The sequence below is a fragment of the Aythya fuligula genome, chromosome 4 (genome assembly GCF_009819795.1).
Source record: "Aythya fuligula isolate bAytFul2 chromosome 4, bAytFul2.pri, whole genome shotgun sequence".
Taxonomy (NCBI): Eukaryota; Metazoa; Chordata; class Aves; order Anseriformes; family Anatidae; genus Aythya; species Aythya fuligula.
The window spans coordinates 20,874,696-20,896,396 of NC_045562.1; the positions used below are offsets into that span (position 1 = coordinate 20,874,696).

Below are 21,701 nucleotides of genomic sequence, written 5' to 3' on the forward strand. Positions count from 1 at the left end.
ACACTACAGTCTGGGACTGACCAGCTGGAGAGCTGCTCTGCAGCCCTGGGGTCGTGGTGGGCAGCGAGCTGAATGTGAGGGACTGGGGTTTCTCCAGCCCTGAGAACAGAGTGCTCAGGGTGACCCAACTGCAGCCTGTGAGGGATTTAAGACACTTGTGTCAGACACTTTACATGGGTGGGCATGGCGAGAGGATGAGAGCAAACGGGCAGAAGCTGAAACAGCAGGGTCAGACTGGATATAAGGAAAAAAATCTCACCATGAGGACAAGCAGGCAGTGGAACATGTTATCAGAGATCTGGTGCCCAAGTACCTTGGTCTGATCTCACAGCTAGCCATGCTTTTTGCATGTAGTTTTTAAATCTTTGCTATCGCCACGCCGCCAAAGCATGCACGCAGATAGGCAAGTAGACTCACTCCTGCCTGCCTGCCTTTGTCTTGGTGCTTAAAAACCCCACCGTAAGATATCTTGCCTAAAGAAAAATTATTTTTGTTGCTTGCCTGTGCCATGCCAAATACTGAAGCTCCCTACCACTTCAGTCAGCTCTAACCTGGCTTTCATGGTTCTGCTCTCCTGCCACTTCCAGCTCCACGTTCATGCCCCGTCTCTTCCACTCATGCTGACACACGTGACTCCAGAGCAAGCCAGATCAAAGAAATAAACTAGCAAGAGTGGAGGGATTTGATTATTAATTTCCACACCAGTTCAGCTGCCTAACCAGTTCACCACTGGTACAAATGCCCATGCTACATTAAAGGGTGGAACAACCGCAGCCCCAGTTCGGGTTGGTACGGACAAGTCATGGGGCAGCCTCTGAAACCCTGCTCCTTCGTGGACATTGCATGCAATGCTGTAATATGCATGACTGCTACTAACACTCCCTAAGATGAAGCTATTAAAACAGATAAGATGAAGCATGCAAAACTGGAGAGGTGTTTAATTACAGTGTGCAGTCTTTATGTGGTGAAAGTTAGGAGATTGCTTTTGGTAGGTGAAGATTTTTTGGGGCTAACAACAAACTGGAACTGGTTGCAAAGTCCTGCTTTGAAAAAAAAAAAAAAAAAAAAAGGAAGAAATGACTGAGAATGGCATTTGATTTCCACAGTATTATGAACTGGAATTGCTTGGGCAATTAGGAAAATGGCTACTCATTGCAATACCTTGATCTCCTGGCTACTTGAATTTCAAAGCAAAACCAGGTAAATCCCTGAAGAGCCCAATCCTGTGAATGCTACCCACCTTTCCAGAGCAAGCCAAGGAAATGCTCCACATACAGCCTCCTTCTACACCAAAGGCATATTACCTGACTTCCATCATGTTTGCCAAAAACAAATCTAAGAAGCATTCTGTCCTTCAGTGAGAAGCTTTAGCTTTTTGATTTTTAAAGCCAAAACTAGTTCCTTAATGAGGCTCCAGTAAGAAGTGTTTTCAAAGATTGCCAACAACACTGAAAGCTACAATACTGTCTCAAACACTGAGCAGAGGCACTTTCATGGAAAAACACCACCTGAGCATAAACAACTGATTAAACAGTAATCTCCCACACCGTATATATCTTTTGTACTGGAAGAGGCAAGTTGCCATATAAGCGATGTTTCAGTAAATTCAGCTGACTGGAAAGCTGCGATTTCACAGACTTCTGGAATTTCTTAGGCACTGTATTTTTAAATGATTACTCCATAAAAATCACTTAAGTATTGTGTTAGATGTAAAGTTTTTACACAGTTTGAGTAATGAAAAACCTCAACAATAGCTCACACGCTGGAAGTACGCAGTCACTCCTTGCCAAGATAAGCATTACATCTCCATTTGCCATTTATTATTCTTTTAAACTGAACAGAGAAGATTGCTCTTAAGAGATAGTCCAGATACAAATCTCCACTATCCAATTACTTGTGTAATCTCTTTAAACTTTTCAATGAAAGTCTCATACTATCTCTCATAAATCAATCTACATCACTTGCTTTTGTGAAAAATCTTTAACATACATATTAATACTTTGAGATACTATTTTTCCTCCAATTCTACATGATATCCTCAGGTTCCTTTGGGAAATTACTTCATGTATCATTCAAGCTTTTAAAATAAAATGTATCAAGCTTTTAAAATAAAATGTATCTGCTTGGAGGCTAGACTTCTGACTCTCCTCCTACAAACATCAGTCGTCTAAAACAATTTCCAGAAGGATTGGAAAGCTTAAAAATGGGAGCAGTGTAATTAAATAGGAGCCAAACTTCTAATCTGTTAAAAATGCCATTAAGTGCCTGCATGCATTTCAACGCCCTACAGTATATTAAGTAAAGCAATTAAAACAAATACAAGGAAGATTAACATTTAAAGAGAATGCGTACGAGCACGGACTTGGACCAAACGAGGACAGACTTCCAAACTCCTGACACTCAGTGCAATTCTTTTTTAGCTTATCTGCAAGCGCTCAGCATGGCTAAAGCTCTATTTTAGAGAGCATGTGAAAAGGTTAGGGAAGAAAAAGAGGATCGTGATTATTTGCAGTCCAGCAAAAATCTGTTTTCTGCATTTCAGACTCTGGGGATTCCACAGTAAGTTTAAGAGAAGAAGCTGGAATTTCCTGATCTGGCAGATATAACCTAGGGTGGGGGAAGGAGAATTCTCAAAAGAGCTTTCAAATGTGGGCTTGGAATTTTGCCGGACAGAACAATGATTGATTTAAATCAGCCATAAAAAGAGAGATTTGATCTTCTGTCAAGTCTTTGAAATGGTAGAAGTTAAGAGGAATCATCAGTGCTGCATGCTTGTTTAATGAAAAATCCATTCTTTCACATTTAGTTCTGAACATTTTAATGCGCTTGTGGGATGATCAGTTCATGCTGTTCATGCTTTCAGTTGTCAGTACACTGAGCATCTCTTTTTGTGCTATGCTGTAAAGATCTGAACTTTATAGGCAAAAACATCAAGGAAGAAAAGTAGGGGTTTGCAATAAACTAAAGCAGTTAAATTTCTTCCTAAAGGTGATTTGCATAGCTCTGCACTCACTTTTTCAGGATATGGTAATTTTATCCTCTCTCAACCCCAAATCCTGTGGTCATTAGTTTTTACACTGGTCACATAGTGGAAAAACTCTGCTCTTTATTGAAGTCTGGGCGAAAGGGCCTAGGCTCTGTCCTTTTTGCTGACATCACTGCTTCAGGCCAAAGAGACAAGAAATGTTTCATTTTGCCCATCGCATTTCTTTTCTCCTTCACTTTACTGTTTCCTCTGTGTTAAAGTCACCGTGTTTCTAGCACTTAAATTAACAATAAATGGATTGTAGCAAGGTCTCCAATTTGGTTTACGTAGCTTATATAAATAGCAACATCACTTCAAAGAACTACAGCCTGAGTAAAAGCACAGTTCATTTCTTGACATCACAGGATTTCAGCCTTTATCAGCATTTCTGTGTCAGCACTGTCCAGAAGTGACTTCTGCCTGCAAAAACCTTCATAAAACACGTTTGGTTTTTGGTAGTGACACCTGGCTTTGCTTGACCAGAGCCCACAGAAGAAATGCACGGCCTCGTGCAACAGAGACAGATAGGGTTTGTGAAGAAACAAACAGTTTGTCTTCTTGTTTGTCCAAGTCCGGATTGTTCTTCCTGCTGTCCCTCTGCAACCAGCCGCGGGGAGATAGGCAGGTAAGCAGCAGTGCTTGGTGACCCTCACCGGCAGCCGAAGAATTAGGCCAGTTGATGGAGCATGGTAATCCACCGTGCCAGCTGAAGGAAGCAGGCTGGGGCATTTTTGGATCCTTGCAGCAAGCTTTGAGAAGATGAAGCCTCTCGCTAACCTGACTGGGAAGTTTAACTAATGCCCAAAGGGCCTTTACCGTACTGTCACACGCTATGCTTAGGCCATAACCAAAGGCCTTCACGGGTGGCCCAGGTAACAGTGATGTGTTGTGACTGACCGTGTTCTCGATAAGCCTGGGTAATTGCTGCGGGCCGTGAGGACACAGGCAAAGGGATCCATGTGGTGGGATGTTCCTGTGAAAGTCACTCTAGGCAGAAAGACCACTAAGTCTCTCTGTCAGCTGAGCAGAGCAGGACAGAGTAGGGCCTGCAGAGCATGGTTTGCAGCTGCTGCATACAGAATGAGGCAGAGAAGGGTCAGAAATCCCTCAGCTGAGGTACAGGGGATATCTGCAGCCTGCCATAACAAACCGAACTCCCTGCTAAGACAATACAAGGACTGAAACACCTCAACGCTGACCTTTGTGTCCTTGTTTCCTTCTGTCTTGCTTCCTCCAGCTGCTATAATACCTCAGAAAAAGAAAGCAGAAAGGGGGAAGCAATTTCCAAGGGCAAAGGTAGCACAAAACCCAGCTAGAATCTCGTGAACTCGGTTTTTAGGGATCTGCAGAAGGAAGGCCTGGCTCAGCCTGTCTGCAGGGCCCAAGGAGCCAACCTAACAAGAACTGTACAGAGCAAATCGTGCTCTCCCTGCCAGCCACCAGCAGCCTGAGCTGTGCTGTTAGGCTGCCATGCTCAGCCAGACGGTGGACTTGAGCACAACGAAAAATGTCACTCTCCCCCGCTGCCATCACCCTCACCTCCTTTTATTCATCCCACAGACGGGGTGATATACCTGGGCGGGCTACGGCCCCCTCTTTCCATCACCCTCCTATCTTCTGCTCGTTCGCTGGGGTGATGTCCTGAGTGACTGAAGGAAGGCCGTGCACCAGGAACAGAGGGAACACGGGGCACGGCAGCTGGAAACGGCTGTTGATAAAAATCGGAGAGGAATTTATGGAGATTGAGAACTGTCTCTGGTTAAATATTTCCAGTGATAGGCACACCTCACTGCTATCGAGAGGACAACCATTACGTTTCACAGGAATTTTTACAGCATTGTTTCTTTTTATTCCTCTGTTTGCTTTTCCCCTCCAGAAAAACATTTGCAATGCTCCATTTTCCGACTTGGAGGCTGATTTCCCTGTTGCCTCGGGTTGCAGCTGTGAAGGAAACGGACCTGGGTGTTCAGGTACCTGCCCCGTCCCCTTCATCAGGGGCAGGGAGATGGCTTTTCCACAGCACCAAGGCGCTCTGAGTCCAGCCGGGGACTGGAATCTGATTCTTTCACATTCCAGAGCAGCGCCCTGCCTAACAAGCAATAAAACCTTCCCAGCCTTTCATGCTCCCAAAAGAGCTCCCTGACAAAATTTTCATCAACACAGAAAAATGTAACATTTTATACGGACTTATCAACACTGCAAGTTTTGTGGAAAAAAAAAAAAAAAAAAAAAGCTGTTTATTCAAAATATTTCAGCTAACTTCAACTGTCACTTTGTCTCGTGACATTCATTTCCTCTCTTTTCTTCTGCCTTTTTAGTGACAGTCCAATGAAACATCCATCTCTGAAAAACATGTAGCACATTACTGCCATACTGATACTTTAATAAAGTATTAAAGCAGCATTGCTTTTGTACACCGCTCTCATGGATGTCACTTGGCGTTCTCCCTGCAACAAATGCATCTTGTATAAATTAAACAGTTTCCAGTCCATCAGCAACTATTAGTAAAATAATCATTCATTACAAAATTTACATCTTCAGGGGAAGAATAATGCAAAATAAACAGCCCGTTTATCATTTTTGAAAGAAGCATCTCTGAATATCTTAGCTCAAAATGACTTTTTTTTTTTTTAAGACGAAAAAAATTAAAGAGAATTATTATTCTCCCTAAACTTGCAAGAGTCTATGAAACAAAACTGCAGAAGAAAGAAGATTAGAAAATGCTAGGATCATCAAGAACCCCATGTAATTTAAAGACAACTTCAAGATAGCCCCCAATCAAACCAAATATGCAGCCAGCAGGGCAATTCTTTCAAGTATTCATCCACAGGTAGTAATTTAAAAAACAATCACAGTGGTGAATAAAAGCTGTTATGATCTATGGAGTACAGCAAGGTGCCATTCAGGAGAGTTGTTTTCAATCATCCGTATCTCTCAAAGTGCTTTCTGGAACAAACTTTAAAATGTTGTCCCTTCCAAAGTCACATTTGGAGGAACTGACAAAAATAATAATGAGATGTTTTGAGTACATATACTAGGACTAATTTTAAGATTACACTGCAAATAACATAGCCCTCACACAGGTACCTTTAATAAACCAATCACTAGATGTATATTACATTTTCCCCATCAAATTCTAAAATTCAAGGTACACGCTAACTGCTGGGTGTCAGAGATCTATTTCACTATTACATAGTGCAGAAAGAGTCTTCAAATGAAGAAAGAAAGCTGATTTCTATATTTTTGCTCATGGGACTTATAGCAAGAACAAAATAAGATCTACATTATTTTGCGGATGCTGCTGAAGCAGGTAATGATTCTGTTAATGTCATCGCACGGCAAAGCACCACCAGTAACCTCCCTCTCCCCTCATAATTCCCCCTCCAGTTCAGCACATTTTAGTGTCCTTCTCTTGTAACTCCTTGGTCATCACTGAATTTTGCCATTAAAGGTATGTGTGTTTGGGATTAATGACTTCATAGGAGGAATGGTCCTAGGTGCTTTCCCTGAACTTAACCAGACAGGATCAACACATTACTTCTCTGAAACAAAGATTTTTTTCCAAAATATCACGTTTAGTTAATTTGATGATCTCCCCCAATAAAGCCACATTCTGCCCAGTCAATAATGCAAAAAAGGCAAGTTATAAAACCCTGAAATACTTGTTTTAACACTTACAGGTCTCTCTTCCACAGAATACAAATAGGGACAGGAAATAATGGCTTCAGGAGGTTCTAAAGATTTTATGTTTTTTTTTTTTTTTTATTTAAAGGAAAAATACTTAACTCTTCTACATTTGTCATCAAGGCTTATTTTTCTTGCCAAAATTTTGCCTGGAAAAAAACAAAGTTTTGATGATTTTCACATATTCTGAGCAAATGGGCCAGCCAGGTCCTGAATGCAGATCAACAACCTCCCTTAGCACAGCATTTTACATCACTGTAAGCAGTGCTAGCAAGTGAGGCCGAACACCACAACAAGCAAGCAACATGAACAAGACCCCAAAAGCTTAATGCACATCACCATAATAATTTGCTTTGCTATGAGCAATTCACCTTCTAGACTGTAGTATCAGTAAATGAGCTAACACAGCAGTCTAACTAAGAGACATTCCTTTACGAACCTCAAACTTTAGTTCTCTGAAGTCTTTCTCTGAAAGAGGAGATAGAAAAACAGAGGGGGCCAAAAAAACAACAATAAAAAACAGTAAAGAACATCTGAAGCGCAGAAACTCGAAGAAATCACGTTTAATGCCTAAGTTCCTGTTGTATTATGCCTTACTTAGTATAGTAGTGAACCATTGACTGCGTGAGCCTGACTAAAGAGTACGCAGTGTTTGTGTGTTTTGCTGCATCCCATAATTTCCCTAGTCAGTTGAACAGTATTTCAGGAATGTCCCGCAGAGGTCTCAGATGATTATTCACATCCATAGCGTTCTCCCATTTACCAGAATGATTGTAAATACTTTAACAGTTCGTTTCAAACACTGCAATACACGGGACATGACAGAAGGAAGGTCTTTGCTCCTTGTCAGACTACCCTGCATTGCATGCTCTTATGAACAATTATTTACTACTTGATGTCTCAGAAAGAAGTATTTTAAATATTTAATGCTCCCATTCCAAGTGATCCTTCTTCATGCTGTAACTCACTGAAGCACCACCTCAGCCTGCCACTTCTGTACGAAACAAAGCTGACAACTGCAAAAGAACGTGGGAAATAGGAAACACTTCAGCCAACCTCCTCCTGTACAGGAACATTAGGTACTGTAACACAGCGGTAGCTGGAGCTTCTCTTCAGGTCTGCATTCCAAGCCGGTATGTTAAAGGGAACGCTACTCTTTACTTCAGAGGGAAAAATTCAAGCCAGACCTTGGGAGGCTGCAGCATCCCAGCAGCATTCTGTTTTCCCTCTTTCACTCCAACACTATGGACATTCCAATTCCAGTTTTGGCAGTTTATCGCTGCGCTCTCTGGAATTTAGTACTGAATAGTTTCGTGCCTTAAACTCCTATCATAGCTTATTTTGCAAATCTCTCTTGGAGAGAAGGCCACAGCACTCCAAATTAGAATCTCTCACCACTCTTCAGTTGTGTCCAAACTGAAGAAAACAAAACAAAACAAAACAGAGAAGAGGGGGAAGCAAATGCAAATCTCTACACCCTGTACTAAATGTCTCAAGCAACAACAATAAAAACCAAAACAAAATGCCATTTGGGTCAGACCCTGCAGACAGTAAAACTCTCCATTACAGGAAATGTGAGAAAAATTAATCAATGACAAAAAAAATAATAAAATATATACGTAATGTTTGCAAGGTCATGCTTGAAAATTTATCATAAATGGCATAATGTGTTAAGACAGCCACTGATAGGAAGAGCTAAAAAGGACTTGATTTTTTTCCCTTTGTTAAGGTGAATACACACCATATAGGTCTTGGGAATATGGGATCAGCTTGGATGGAACTGAGTGGGCTTTGGCATGCCCAGCTATACATCCCCCAGGAGTGCAAAAAAGCATAATTAAGCCCCATACAGCTCTCAAGGCAGAACTATGACCTAACTTTTTTTTTTTTTTTTTCCCCCCAAAGTTACAACAACAAGCGACAAATTAGGAAGGGAAGCTATGTGTTAACACATTCCCAAACAGCCATCACATCCTAAAGAAATAGGCTACTAAGCTCCTAAGCTTCTGAAAGCTCACAAGTATCTCATAGGATGTTTGCCATACCTCTTAAAAAATAATAATAAAAAAAATATATGTATTTGATATTGCATTAGTCAGCGTTTCACCAAGGAAGCACAAATACAAAACAATAATACCTGAAACTAGACATTCACTGTTAACTAAAGGCAGCCAAAACATTAGAAAATTGAACTCAAACTCCAATTAACAACACATATTTGACAAGAGAAGTAGAAGTGCACCTGAGTGACAGACTACATAGGAAAAAGAGACGTCATTTAGTTCATGAAGAAGGTTTATATCATGTGCATGTCAGACAAAAACGCAGAAGACAACATAGTTGAAAGGAGCTTTATAAGCAATTGTAACCACAGAGTACATCGGAGGAGCAAAGTGCATTACATTCTATGACATGTCCCACTTCCCCACTGCCCTCCCAAAACAAACAAAACCAAAACATTCCCTCCCTTGTTTGGCTCACAACTACTCCAGCCTTACTGCACTACAAACCCTGCTCCCTGCCTGTGGTCCCCACTGGGTCTTCGTGGAGCAGAAGGCAAAATCTCTGCTCAGGCTCCACACTGATAAGGCTACAGTGAGGACAGCAGCACCCACCTGGATGTCCTATGCAGCCAGACTGGCTCCTGAAACTGAATCAAATCACAGGACAGGAACTGTAACCATTTGTTCAATAACTGCATTTTACAAAGTAGTTTTAAAATCAGGATTACATCTTTAGCTGATGCACAGTAACTGTTTATTAACCAGCTGAAGCTTTGCACGTGGTTACTTCTAACAGGAATTAGCTTTCACAGAGACATTTTGTTAACACCAGTGAAAAGGCAGAAAGTTTTAAGTCTTCCTAAATGTTTTCAGCTTAATCAAGTAAATGTAAATTAAGAATGAAAGGACAAGACTTTGAGTAAGAGTAATTACTCTTCCTTGGTCAGATTATTAGGCCATGAGACAGATGCTTCTGGACAAGACCACAGTTTAACAGCTGACAACATTAAACAAAGGAAAAATCCCACCCCGTTGTTTCCTCATTAAGAGGAAATAAATTTCTTTCCCTGACAATGTTTCTGCAATCTACCACAGGCAGCAAGAGAGGTTACAAAGCCTGCATTTTCAGCTGAAGTGGGCCATGCCTCCTCCTCCAGAACCACTACAGAAACATCCAGAGCATCCTCCAACGTGTGATCAAAACAGACACTGCCACGTAGCGATATGGCAAAGGGTACCTGTGCTGTAGGCAAGTCCCCTTCCTTGACAAGATGCTACCAGGACATACACCTGCCACGTAGCTAAAAGACAGGCGCTGTTCGTCATACAAGGGCCATGCAGCACCATGGGCTTGTGCTCAATCTGACAAACACCAAAAGTTCACCTGCCATCTGCCTGGCGATACCTGCAGCCTTGTCACACATTCTCAGCTACACGAGGCAAGCTCTGAAGAGCGAAGGGCACGGCACTGAATCAGAGCAATAATTCTTCACCAGCCAGATCCGCAGGCCATAAAATAGATAAGCTTATCTGGGCAAGACTACAGTTTCACACTTGAATGTACTTTAAAAAGAAACAATAGGTGTGTAAAGTACTCTTCATCATTAACAGCATGAGAAAGTTGCTAACACAAATAGAACGTCCTAGAAGGATTTAGCTGAAAATACAGATCCTTCTCGATCTTTTTCCCTATACTGAAAGCAAAAGCAAGACTGGTATTTCTAGACATTGAAATCCTGATTATAAGAACAAACAGTTTACTATGGAAAGCATTCCAGTATAGCTTTTTTTTATTTTTTCAAATAAAGACTGAAGTTTGATTTAATGAGTTGAGAAAAATAGTACAGATACACCAAAATATGTCCAACCTGCGGTACTTTATAGCATGAATCAAGAGCAGACAGACTTTGTTTGCTGTCCCAAGACAATACATGTCTTTACATATCCAAACAGTTACTTTGAATACAATATGCATTCAGAGTTGATGAGATAAAGTTGCCTTTCTTCAAGTACAAACAGTATTCAAGTTCAAAGGATAGCATCTGATCTTGTTCTATGAGATGCAAATGATTGTTTCAGTTGACAGAATACATTCATATCACTGACATACTGCCTTGGCCCAGAAGTCGTAAACAATTTAAAAAAATTCCAAAAGGAAATTAGCCTTAAAAATGTACATTTTAAGAAAATAAGATAAAAAGAAACCAACTTCTCATTGTCTTTTTAAAAACACAAGAGTCAGAGACAGACTTCACTGGGTAGGAACTTCAGTTTAAAACCAGTGGTTTTAATCAGAAAACACCACTGAGAAGAGTATTCAGCAAAGCTCTAAATGTGCTATTTCAAAACAGAATAGAACAAAAATCCCACATCCACAAAGCAAAACCATGTAGTAAGTAACTCAAGTAACAGATGGGAGAAGATAACTTCTACATCACTCTCCTTTCCAGCCACTGGCTGCTCCTTCCAAATGAGGGGCAAGTCAATTTGTCCATACAGACAAACAGCTCCAGTATGCTTCACCCAATAAAACACTCAAAAGCTTTGAGTTACATTGTCATTCTTCTTGCCTAATTTTACTGCAAACCAATGTCTGCAGGGTGTGATACTTTGCAGCAGAGCTTATAACGTGTTGTATGAAAAATGAGAAAAAAATACTCCAAAATCAAAGAATTTCTAATCTGCTTCATAGACAATGGAAATCAGCCATCCCCTCTTGTTCCCAGCTCTGGACTCGTCTCCTCCCTCTCAGCAGCACTGGTATACATTCAATGACACAAGTCGATTCTGCTGGAAAATAATCCTATAAAACTTGTTTGAGCCAAATCGCCTCCTGGTAATTATTGTTTGCCTCCTAGATCACTACTCAGTGTCAGGAGAGGGATGGGTAAACAGGACCGTGACAATCCAGACAGAAGGATGCATTACCCCTCTACAAACCTCTTCTACTTGCCTGCAGGTTGTGGTAATAAGAATTTATATGTCCCGGCGTAATAGTTTGGGAATCTCAGCATTGTTTTTATTTGTATCTTTCTGAAAATGTGTCACCATGTAAATATTGCCATATGCTGGTCCATTTTCAACATCTTCCATTATTTCCATTAGTATTCTTCTGATTTCTAGTCATCTGAGTGACACAAAAATTATAAAAACTCAAGTATCTGTAACATTTTTTAGACTAAAAAGAATGCCAAGAACAACAACATATTTCACAAAATTCAACTTGTCTATCCATTATAAACATTAGTAAGTGAAAGCAGGGAATCCTCTAAGCTTATTCTTCCTAATAATCTTAATAACACGTCCAAGTATTGAATTTTAACCAAAGAGTTGAACAGAAGTTATGTAGCTAGAAAAAGACAAGAACTAACAAAAACTGTACAAATCCTTAAAGTTGTAAATAACTTGTCCTATTTGATCTCTATTGACACTTCTCCATACAATGAAAACTTCTTTCTCAGCCATTACTTCAAAGTAAAGCCAGTTTCCTTTTCCTGAAAGTGTCAGGTAATTCCAAAGGGTTCCTTTTTTTAGTTGTAGTAGGAAAACATCTCTAGCAAACAGCTCTGCTCCATTTGAGAAAAGGTGTATTTTCCTTCTTGCATACAATTTCTCATTGAGCATGGCTTACATTGCGCGTGAGAACTACAGTAATGCTATCCTGCAAGTCAAGATAGGTTTTAATCAACATAGCTCCGGTAGGTAAGCACTACAGACACAGGTCTGGATAAACCACAGTCTAGACCACTTGCCCCATTTTACGTAACAGGTCACAGTCCTTGGCTTTAGCAGTGGTACTTACTTTGCACACATAAGCAAATAGCCTGCATTTCCTGACTTGTTAACTTTACATGCTCCAAGATGAAAGATACAGAGCAGCCCTATCACTCCCAGAGAAATAAAGAATAAAAGTGTTATCTGAGATTTACGCAGCCATTTTCACTAATGCTAAAACCAACAACACATATCCTCAAGCAAATGACAGACTGGTTAAAAAACCCACAGACACAATCACTATGTATTTTAACACTGTCTGATGCTATCACAGCTATATTAGCGCTGTAATACTGGAATGCTACTTTACACCGGATAAACAAATGAAGGTGTCAGAAGTTCAGACACAGCTAGTCTCTCATTGCGAGTTCAGTACTTGCATCGCAGGTTTTATTTTGAATAAATATGCAATTAAATAAAAGCAGTTCCCAACCTGTCACTGAAACCAGAATAAGATACCAGACAGTTTCACAGGGAATATGCACATTCCTGAACAGACAAGCAGACATGAACAAATTATGAATTATGTGGAGTGAGGATAAAGAACAAACAGTAAAGATGCTACAGGCTGAAACAAGGCAGGAAAAGATACTGGGAAACACAGCTGGGAAAAAAAAAAAGTAATAGTTCTATCTTACTACACAGTTATTGCAAGTTGTACACTTCAGTGTGTCATCAAATGGTCCTCTGCTGATTTTCCAGAACAGACAGGTGACTATTTCATATTAAGATTATTATTTCCTAAGGTACGGTGAGGCAATCACTCAAGAGCTCAATGCCACCAAAAAGCGAAGGCCTCACACTATCCTCCACTGCTAGCAACAAGGGAGAAGCAAGGGGAAATAGAAAGGGAATGGGAAAGTGAATCTTTCAGGGACAGTTTGCCATTAAATTCATTCTTTGCAATCAGGACCCTGAAGAAAGGATTTATCAGGTCATTGCTCCAGTTGTACCTTAAACCTGCAATGTGAAAATTTGCACTTAAAAGAGAATTAAGAACCATCCCTTTCAAAATGTAATGACTAACACTTCAATTTAACATCATAATTCTTCAAAGGACAGGTGAATCATCCTCCTATTTTTGTCCCAATTTTGTGGGCACCACCACCACTACAGCTCCTGGGGCAGGGGGGAGACGTGCCAGAAGTTGTTTCTTACCTACAGTCACCAGTGTCCCACAGAACTGTGCCTGCCTAGCACCTCTGACACAGAACACCTCAGAAAGTAAGTTATTCTACTTATTGTCCCAACACAGCTTATGTCTGTACAAAAAGAACTGATCCAAACGTATTCTTCAACCTCTAATGGTACATCCCCATCATGCTATTCCCTTTCCCACTTCCTCCCTGTTTCTGATGCTACCCTTAACTTCTATCAACACAGTAAGGTAGAAGTATGGCACAGTATATGCCCCATTCCTCTAACTTTCCACCTGAAATGGCTTTAAGTCTCCTACCAAGCACTCCTGAGCCACTATAGTGTCCAGGAAGGAGACAAGATGACAGCCTTCCTGCTCAAGTAGCTTCAGCCTCTGTATCTTTCCTTCTCAGGGATTCTGATGTTCACAGGACAAGAGAAAGCAAGTTCCAGTAAAAAAGAAAGAAAAATGTGCCCTTCTTTTCTGAGGGAAAAAGGCATGCAAAGTTTAACTGTCACCAACTAATAAAGTGCTAATTCGGACAGACAAATCTCACACAAATTACAGAAATCCATGGTAGAAGTTGTAGTGCCTTCAACTCCCCAAAAGATGAAAGCACCAATGGAAACCGCATTACCTTCTTATGTCAGCACTATGAAAATTCTTCCACAATTTCTGAGTAGAGAAGCTCTCTGGTTTCTGCATATCCTATGTTTCTCAAGCACTTGTTGTTTATGTAGTTATGCCTAAAATTCATTTTAGGTAAGCTATTAATAAAGAATATATATATAAAGTCGGTGATGCTGAGTAGTGGAGCATGGACCATTTATTATGCAGAAACCAGGAGACAAGAAGCCCTGCATTCCTGATGAGAAACACAAACATCATCCAACTGCTGAAGATTTGAGGTTACTGAGATTCCTGTCTCCTATTCTGTTTCTCTTTGGTGCTCTACTCTGTTGGTTCCACCTTGGACTGTAAGAAATATGAGGCCCACTTAAAATGTGCCACATGATGGAAAAAAATGTAGTTTTCCTTTCTAAATTTCTGTCTCAACTGCAAGGCCTTCTTAATTGCCTATCAGAAAACAAACAAAAGGAAACAATGAAAAAAAACAAAGAAAGAAAGAAAGAAACAAACAAAAAAAACACATTATTTTAGCATCCTAGAAACTTGCAAGAGTTTCAAGGGAACTTCAAAGAGAGTATAAATTCCTCTAGCCCTTTTACACCTTTTCCTCTGGCTCACTTTCTCCAGTCCATAGCTGTCTGTTCCTAAATTTATCAAGTAACAGCATGATACAATTGATATTTTTGGCTATTTCCCTTTCTACAATAAATCTTTTTCAGAGGAACTGATAAGATCAGTGAGATCTCAGTTTGCTATAGCTTGGAGGAGTCAGAAGAAATAACACCCATATATTTAGCCAGTGAAAACGTTACTACAACTCCCATGTTCTTGTCATTACATCTTCTCCTCCTCGCACTTCCATCTCAGAGTGCCTTCTCACTTGGGTCACCAGTCTTCAGAACAAACCAATATGATAACCTAAGTGTTCAGAGAGAGAAATCACTGTTGAACAGCACAAAAGAAAACAAAAGAATCTAAAGAACAGAGCAATTCAAATAACTTTCACAGCACTCCCTGAAATACACAAGCCAAGTCACTCTTGCCCTTGCTAGTGTGAGCTTCTCTAATGTCAATGGGTTTACTCAGATAAATGAAGTGGGCAAAACTGAAAACTAAGCCACAAGCATGAAGCTGATGTGAGATTTTCTTCACAGCTGTACACAAAGTTATCATTATTGTCAACAAACCTGCACCACATAAGCAGTAACAGTTACATGTACTATCAGAACATCTAGAAAAGTGAGTGAAACAAGTACTGGCACGTTTAGGAAACAAACAAACCCCACAAAATTTTCCAAGAAGCCTAGGAATATGTTATTTTCAACTGTCAGGTTATTTCTAGACATGAGTATTTTATACCAGTAACAAGGACTCCTAGTTGTGCCCAAACACACCCGACAACCCACAGACATACAGCTGTCGTCTCACAGTGCTTGTCTCCACTATTTGCATCTTCTCAATCAAAGAGGTTAAAAAATTATTTTAAAATTTCAAGTGTCACTTTTCTATGTAAAAATATCCAGAGAATGCTGTACAATAAAAGCAGAAGAAAAATGGTCCATAAAAACATACATATTCCACACTTGCTTTACCAGTAAAAGATTTTAGGAGCCTGTGTACTGTAATATTCCACAAGTACATTATGAAAACTTTATGAAAAACTCCATCAGAAAAAAACAAAAGTTGAAAACAAAGTCTGCAAGTATCATCAAATGAGGTAATGTGTTTCTAGTCTTCCTGTAGAATCCATAGTCTTCATTTTGACTATTTCAGGTAAGTTAGACACAGCATAATTCCAGATTTTACTGAAATAACAAACTTGGAAGATCACTTTCCAGTTTTTCTGACAGGAAGCCCTCATTTTGTCCTACATGGTTTCAGAACATACATTCTCCAAATACCTGGAAAATACAATGCAATCTCAAACAAAGTCATCACGAGACTTTCAAACAATTCAATTTCAAACGCTTTTCCAAACCAGGTCACCAATACAAACAGATTGTAAATACAGATATTGTAAATACAAGCAGTGTAAACTGCAGATTAAATGGGCTTGTCAGGCTCCTGTGCAGGCAATTCAGCTTCACAGTTGAGCCATGTATACTAAATTGTAGATTTGCTCAAGCACTGAGCACAAAATCTCTCTTTCTGTTTGTGGTGTTTGGAAATAATTGTTAACCCTTGTCAGTCACACAAAACACTTTCTGAACAAGGTCTTTTACTTCCTTAGTTCTCATTACAGGCTATCAGGTCTCAGGACTTGATTTCCCTTTCGCCTGTAATCAACGTATTGATGAAACACTATTTATCCTATACCTGTAAGATGGCAAACAGACAATTGTTACTCACTGAACTGCACAGTCTGTTAAGTGAAGACTCAAGTGTTACCACCAAATATTACCACCAATGTTACCACCAAATATTGAAGGCTACAGAACGTGTAAAAAGTAAATAAACTGATATACTCATGAGGCAGTATTATAATGAGTAGACTCAAATTTTCTTTTTGCTTTACCTCAGTTATACCACCTTTTAATCTGCTTCGCAAACACAGAAGTCTAAAAACGAAACTTTAAATATGTTATTTCTAGAAACAGTAAAAACAGGACTTATTGTCTGCAGTGAAAAAATAAACTCAGTGACCCCAAAAGGCCTGTTTATTACAGGTGTAATAAAACCCACTGTCCTGTATACTTTACCAGCTCACTAATATTTACAAGGTATTTAAACTCCCTTACACTTTAAAACACGTTAAGCATTATGTTTGCCATTGCTGGAATTTGCTGTTATACCGAGTACAACAAGCAGCAGGCCTGACACAGCAGAGGATGCTTGTCAAAGCCTCCCTTTGCAGCTCACGGGCCGCAAACTTTGTCACAAGGGCCTTTTCTAATTCCACCAGCGAAATACAAAGCCGGGCCTTCATTTATAATTCAGCACAGCTTGTCCCATAAATTTATAATGCCTTTTAGAAGGTTTTGATAACTGGCACACAGTGTTGTATTTTGTATGTAGTTATATGTATAGGTTATGTGTGATAGGGAATACACGTGATTTCGTCATATAGGCAAAGTTTGGGTTTTTAAGAACTTTTCGGGACCACTTTGGCCACAGTGCATGGGTTTACCACAGGTACCGGGGGCGCCCAGCCTCACCCTGTTAACAGGCAGCCACTTGTGGAGCCTGAAGCCCCCCCGTAGAGGCAGGAGCCAGCCCCAGCCGAAAGCCCTGCCCCACCGACTCATGTGCTCGCAGCGTGCAGGCTGCCCGCCCGGCTCACGCCGCGTTTTAGGGCAGCTTTTGCCGATTTTAGCGCTGAGAGCAGCCAAGGAGGGCTGAGAGGAACGAGCCTTGCCGAGGCCTAGCGGACACACGAGGCCTCGGGCAGCCCGGGCTCCCCCCCCGGGAGCAGCGGAGACCCCTTCGGGCGGGACAGAACTGGGACCGGGGACGGCACCGGGACACCGGAGGGGGCAGCGCCCGGGGGGCGGCCCCACAGCCGCCGCCGCGCTGGGGGCGGCGGGGGAAGGAAGGATGGCGACCGGGCAGCGCCTCGGGCTGGGGAGGGAGCCGCCAAGTTTTGTACCTGTCGGGAAGCCCGGCTGCTTTCCGCGCCCGGGGCCACCTTTTGTCCCCGGGCCCCCGCCACCCAGGCATCCAGGCAGAGTTTCCCCAAACTCCAGCGACCCCGCTTGCCTCCGGAAAGAGTTGTGCTGTGCCCCGGCCCCCCCGGTCCGTAAAAGCCTGACAACACCAAGGCACCGAGGGGCTCGCACACAGCGTGCCGATGGGGAGGAGGAGGAGGAGGAGGAGGAGGAAGGCACAGGGGGGTGCTCCCAGCCCGTGCCCCCCGGCCTCGCACCCACCTGTCCCTGGGGTCGATCCAGCTGGTCTGCTTGGTGTTGTGGTCGATGTAGAAGACTTTGCCGTCGTAATCCCTCGCCTCCTCCCAGCCATCGGGTAAGGGGAGCTGCCCATTCCCCGCTTTCCTAGGCATGGTCGGCGGGCGGGGGTAGCTGCTCCATAGGGACGGAAAGAAAGAAGGGAAGCGGGAAAAGCCCCCGCCCGGGCCGGGGAGGCCGGGGGACGCGCTGGGGGGAGCCCGGCGAAGCCTGGTGGGCCGCCGGCTCTCAGTCCACCATGTCGGGGCGGGCGGCAGCCCGGGTCAGGCTTCCCGGCGGAGCCCAGCTGCCGTCTGGGCGCGGGTGCGGGGAGCCCGGCTGAGCCCCGGGCGGCCGCGGCCGCCGCTCATTAGCATGAGATTAGCATCCCTCTCATCTGCATGCACATTCCTCCCGCCGCATTCCTCGCGGTTAACCCTGACGGCGCTGCCCGCCGAGACCGCGCCGGGCCCCGAGCGGGGCGGGACGAGGAGCGAGGCAGGAAAATGCCCGGCGTGGGGCAGGGGCTGGGGCAGGGGACGGGCGAGGCGGAGAGGGAGGCCCCGCGGCTCCCCAGCGGGCCGGCTTCCCGCACCGCTCCGCCGCCCCGAGCCCTCTGCCCCCCGGCTGCCCCAAGCCCTTTGTCTGAGGGCCGGGGGCCGGCCCCGCGTCTGGGGCTGGCCCCGGGGGCTGTCCCGGCCCCGCAGGGCACGTCTGGGGGCAGCCTCGCCCGTACCTCGCTGCCCCGGGTCGTGGCCGCCCCCACGGAGCTCCCCTCGCCCTCCCGTCGGGGCTGGCGAGAGGTGCTGAGCCTCACGAGCTGGGCTTCGCAGCCCTGGGGGGCGTTCAGGTGGGCTCGCTCTGAGCCGTGCCAAGGCTCAAGGGTTGAGGAGAGGACGCTGACGCTTAAAATACCTAAGGTTTTCTTTTTCATTTCAGTTTTCAACTTTTCCCCTTTAATCCAAACTTTTCTTTCTTTTTAAACAGAGACACCAGCAGAGAATATCTATGTACTGTGTGCACAGAGCCATCCTGGCCTGCAAAGCAGCCGCCTATGTTGCATTAAGTATAGAAAGCAGGTGTGAGTTACTCTATGTTTATCTCATGTTTGCCACAGGAGAAGAGCATGTGAGGCTAGTTACCATGGCTCAGCTGATAGAAGGTAACTTAATGAGCTCTATTCATTTGCATGTGTATCTGATTCCTGAGATTTGGTACCACAAGTGGAACACCAGTGGTAGAGTATGGCTGTAGTTTAGCGTCTGGGAGTCCTAGGTAACCCAAGTTTTTTTTCTATTTTCCAGAATATGTTGTCTCTTTCCACCTAGCTGTTACTGGATTAAACAAAATTTTCCTGGGAGAGAGGGGTCTGGAATCCAGATCTGTCTTCTCGTTTCCTTCTTTCTTAAATCTGCTTGCCTACTCTATTATAGCTCCGTTTAGCACTCAGCTTTATGAATTATTCTTCTGATACAAATTATACTTATTAAGAACCAGACTTGTCCGCTGCCTAACAGGGTTTTGGATTCCACTTCAGTGGCCAGATACCTAACCATTAGGCGTTGCAGGAACTAATTTGCAAGCATCTAAGTCCCATTGTTGGTTCTGCTCCCAAATAGAAAAAAAAATACCATTAAGATATGACTTTAATTTAGCTAATTACCAATCTGGTAAAGACCTATGTAATTTTAGTCATTCTAATTATTTTATTCTGTAATACTAATCTGCGCTTCTATCTCTGCAAATGGCTTCTATGCTTCCCAAAAAAACACGTGTTTGTTAAGCCCCAGACTATCTTAAAGTTTTTATTTTCACGTCGGCTGAATTAAGGTGATGTGCAATGAAAGTACATACTCAATATAAGGCCCTGGTGATTAACAGTGGAGAAAAACTGAGCTGTCCTAACCTCTGGATCTCTGTCAGAGTTCAGCTACAGAAAGTAACAGGATCATTGCCTATTAAAGTAACAGACTCATTCATTTTCATTGAGAGTATTAAGTTTCAGTCAGCTGATTGGTTCATAAAGTCCAGTCTTTTTTTCCATCAGTGTAAAGAAGCACTTTTACTATCCATTGACGTTTGTGTCTCTTCCAATAGTCTAATTTTATAAACTTGCTTTTAGGTGACATCCTGCAGTGAGAAAGTACATGTAGCAATTATGGGACAGGATAAGCAGGATTTCTTTTTCCATTTTAAAGCTTAGTTTGCTTTATCAATGAGGTTTCTTGTTATGTAAGCTGAAAAAAGCTACAGAGGATATTCTTTTCTCTGAACCTAGCTGCCAGTTACTTATCTTTGGCATTAATAAGAGGCTTTTATAATGGTACAGCCTTTTTCATTCTGAAAAAGGAGGCCTGTTATACAGCAACATTCCTATATTCCTACCCTCTAAACAATCCACACAAAAAAGCACATGCAGTTAGAAAATTTGTAGTATCAAGCCAAAACTGAACTGTCATTTCCCCCAAAGTTAATTATGACATCTGAAGTAGTAACTAATCCCTATTCTATGTCACCACCACAGCAGTCCAAACCACATCTGTTTTTTTATTGGTCAGTTGAGATCCACATGGTTGTTGAGCTGATTTCTAACTGTCCTTGAAGTAAAACTTCTCATCAGAAAACATCAACACTTTCATTTGTACAAACAGGTAGAAATGGTACTTCTTAATTTTTGTGAATAAATGTATTAAGACCACTGCATACTTGTCTACGCTTGTGGGTGCATATACAGATGTGCTTACACTTAAATGCAAACTGTTACATGGTGAGTGTTAGGCGTTCTCTGTCCCCCCTTCACTTTCTGTTGTTGGAGTACCTCATCATATTTGCAGTTAGGAGTCCACAGTCCAGGATATCAATTTAGAACTACTTAGAAATTACAATAGTTGAAGTCATACTGACAAAAAGTAGGTAATATTTGTGTAAATAAATGCCAGACCTTTATTGTTACCATAACATTTAGAAGAACATTTAGCTTTTTAAATGTCTGATTTTGTTGTAGGTAACAGATACAAACTATCATCCTGTTTCCTGCTTTTTTTTTTTTTTTTTTTTTTCAATTTGAAGTGGTGGAAAATAGTTTCTTCCACTATCCTTCAATATTCTTTCTTATATTTAATATAAGAAGGTAGAAGAAAGTTCATAATGACCCTTTTTAGCCTAAAATATGCTATAAATTTTAACTAAAAGTAGATTTGCAAGTATACCTCCTACATTTCAACTGATAACCTTCCTAGCATGTTGTGCTGACATTGTCAGCTGACAGCATACCACAGATTGTTTGGCTTAATTGCATAAGACAGAATAGTTCAGAAGATGTAAGCATGCTTTATTCAAAACAGAAGGGTGCATATGTAGGAGTTGTCTGAAAGCACGGAGTAATGTAGCTTTGGCATGACTTAAGTATTTATTTGTAAATATGATTAATAACAAGATAGGCTCAATGAAAAGGAGCTAATTGTTCCTCTGTTTTGCTTTGTGCATGCATGTTGAACTTCTTCAGACCTGTTAACATTAAAAGTAGTACATAGTTAAGGGACTGAGTTAAAGGGAATTAGATTTGT

General features: G+C 42.0%; 1 protein-coding gene across 2 annotated transcripts in view; it reads right to left on the reverse strand.

The window, feature by feature from the left end:
• WWC2 (WW and C2 domain containing 2) overlaps positions 1–18,442 on the reverse strand; it is a 99,858-nt gene extending 81,416 nt beyond the window's left edge. For both annotated transcript variants that reach the window (XM_032186397.1, XM_032186398.1), the window contains exon 1: positions 18,121–18,442. In XM_032186397.1, coding sequence (XP_032042288.1) covers positions 18,121–18,251 — 131 coding nt within the window. In that variant the 5' untranslated portion in view covers positions 18,252–18,442. The remainder of the gene's footprint in view (positions 1–18,120) is intronic.
• Positions 18,443–21,701: the final 3,259 nt, after the last annotated feature.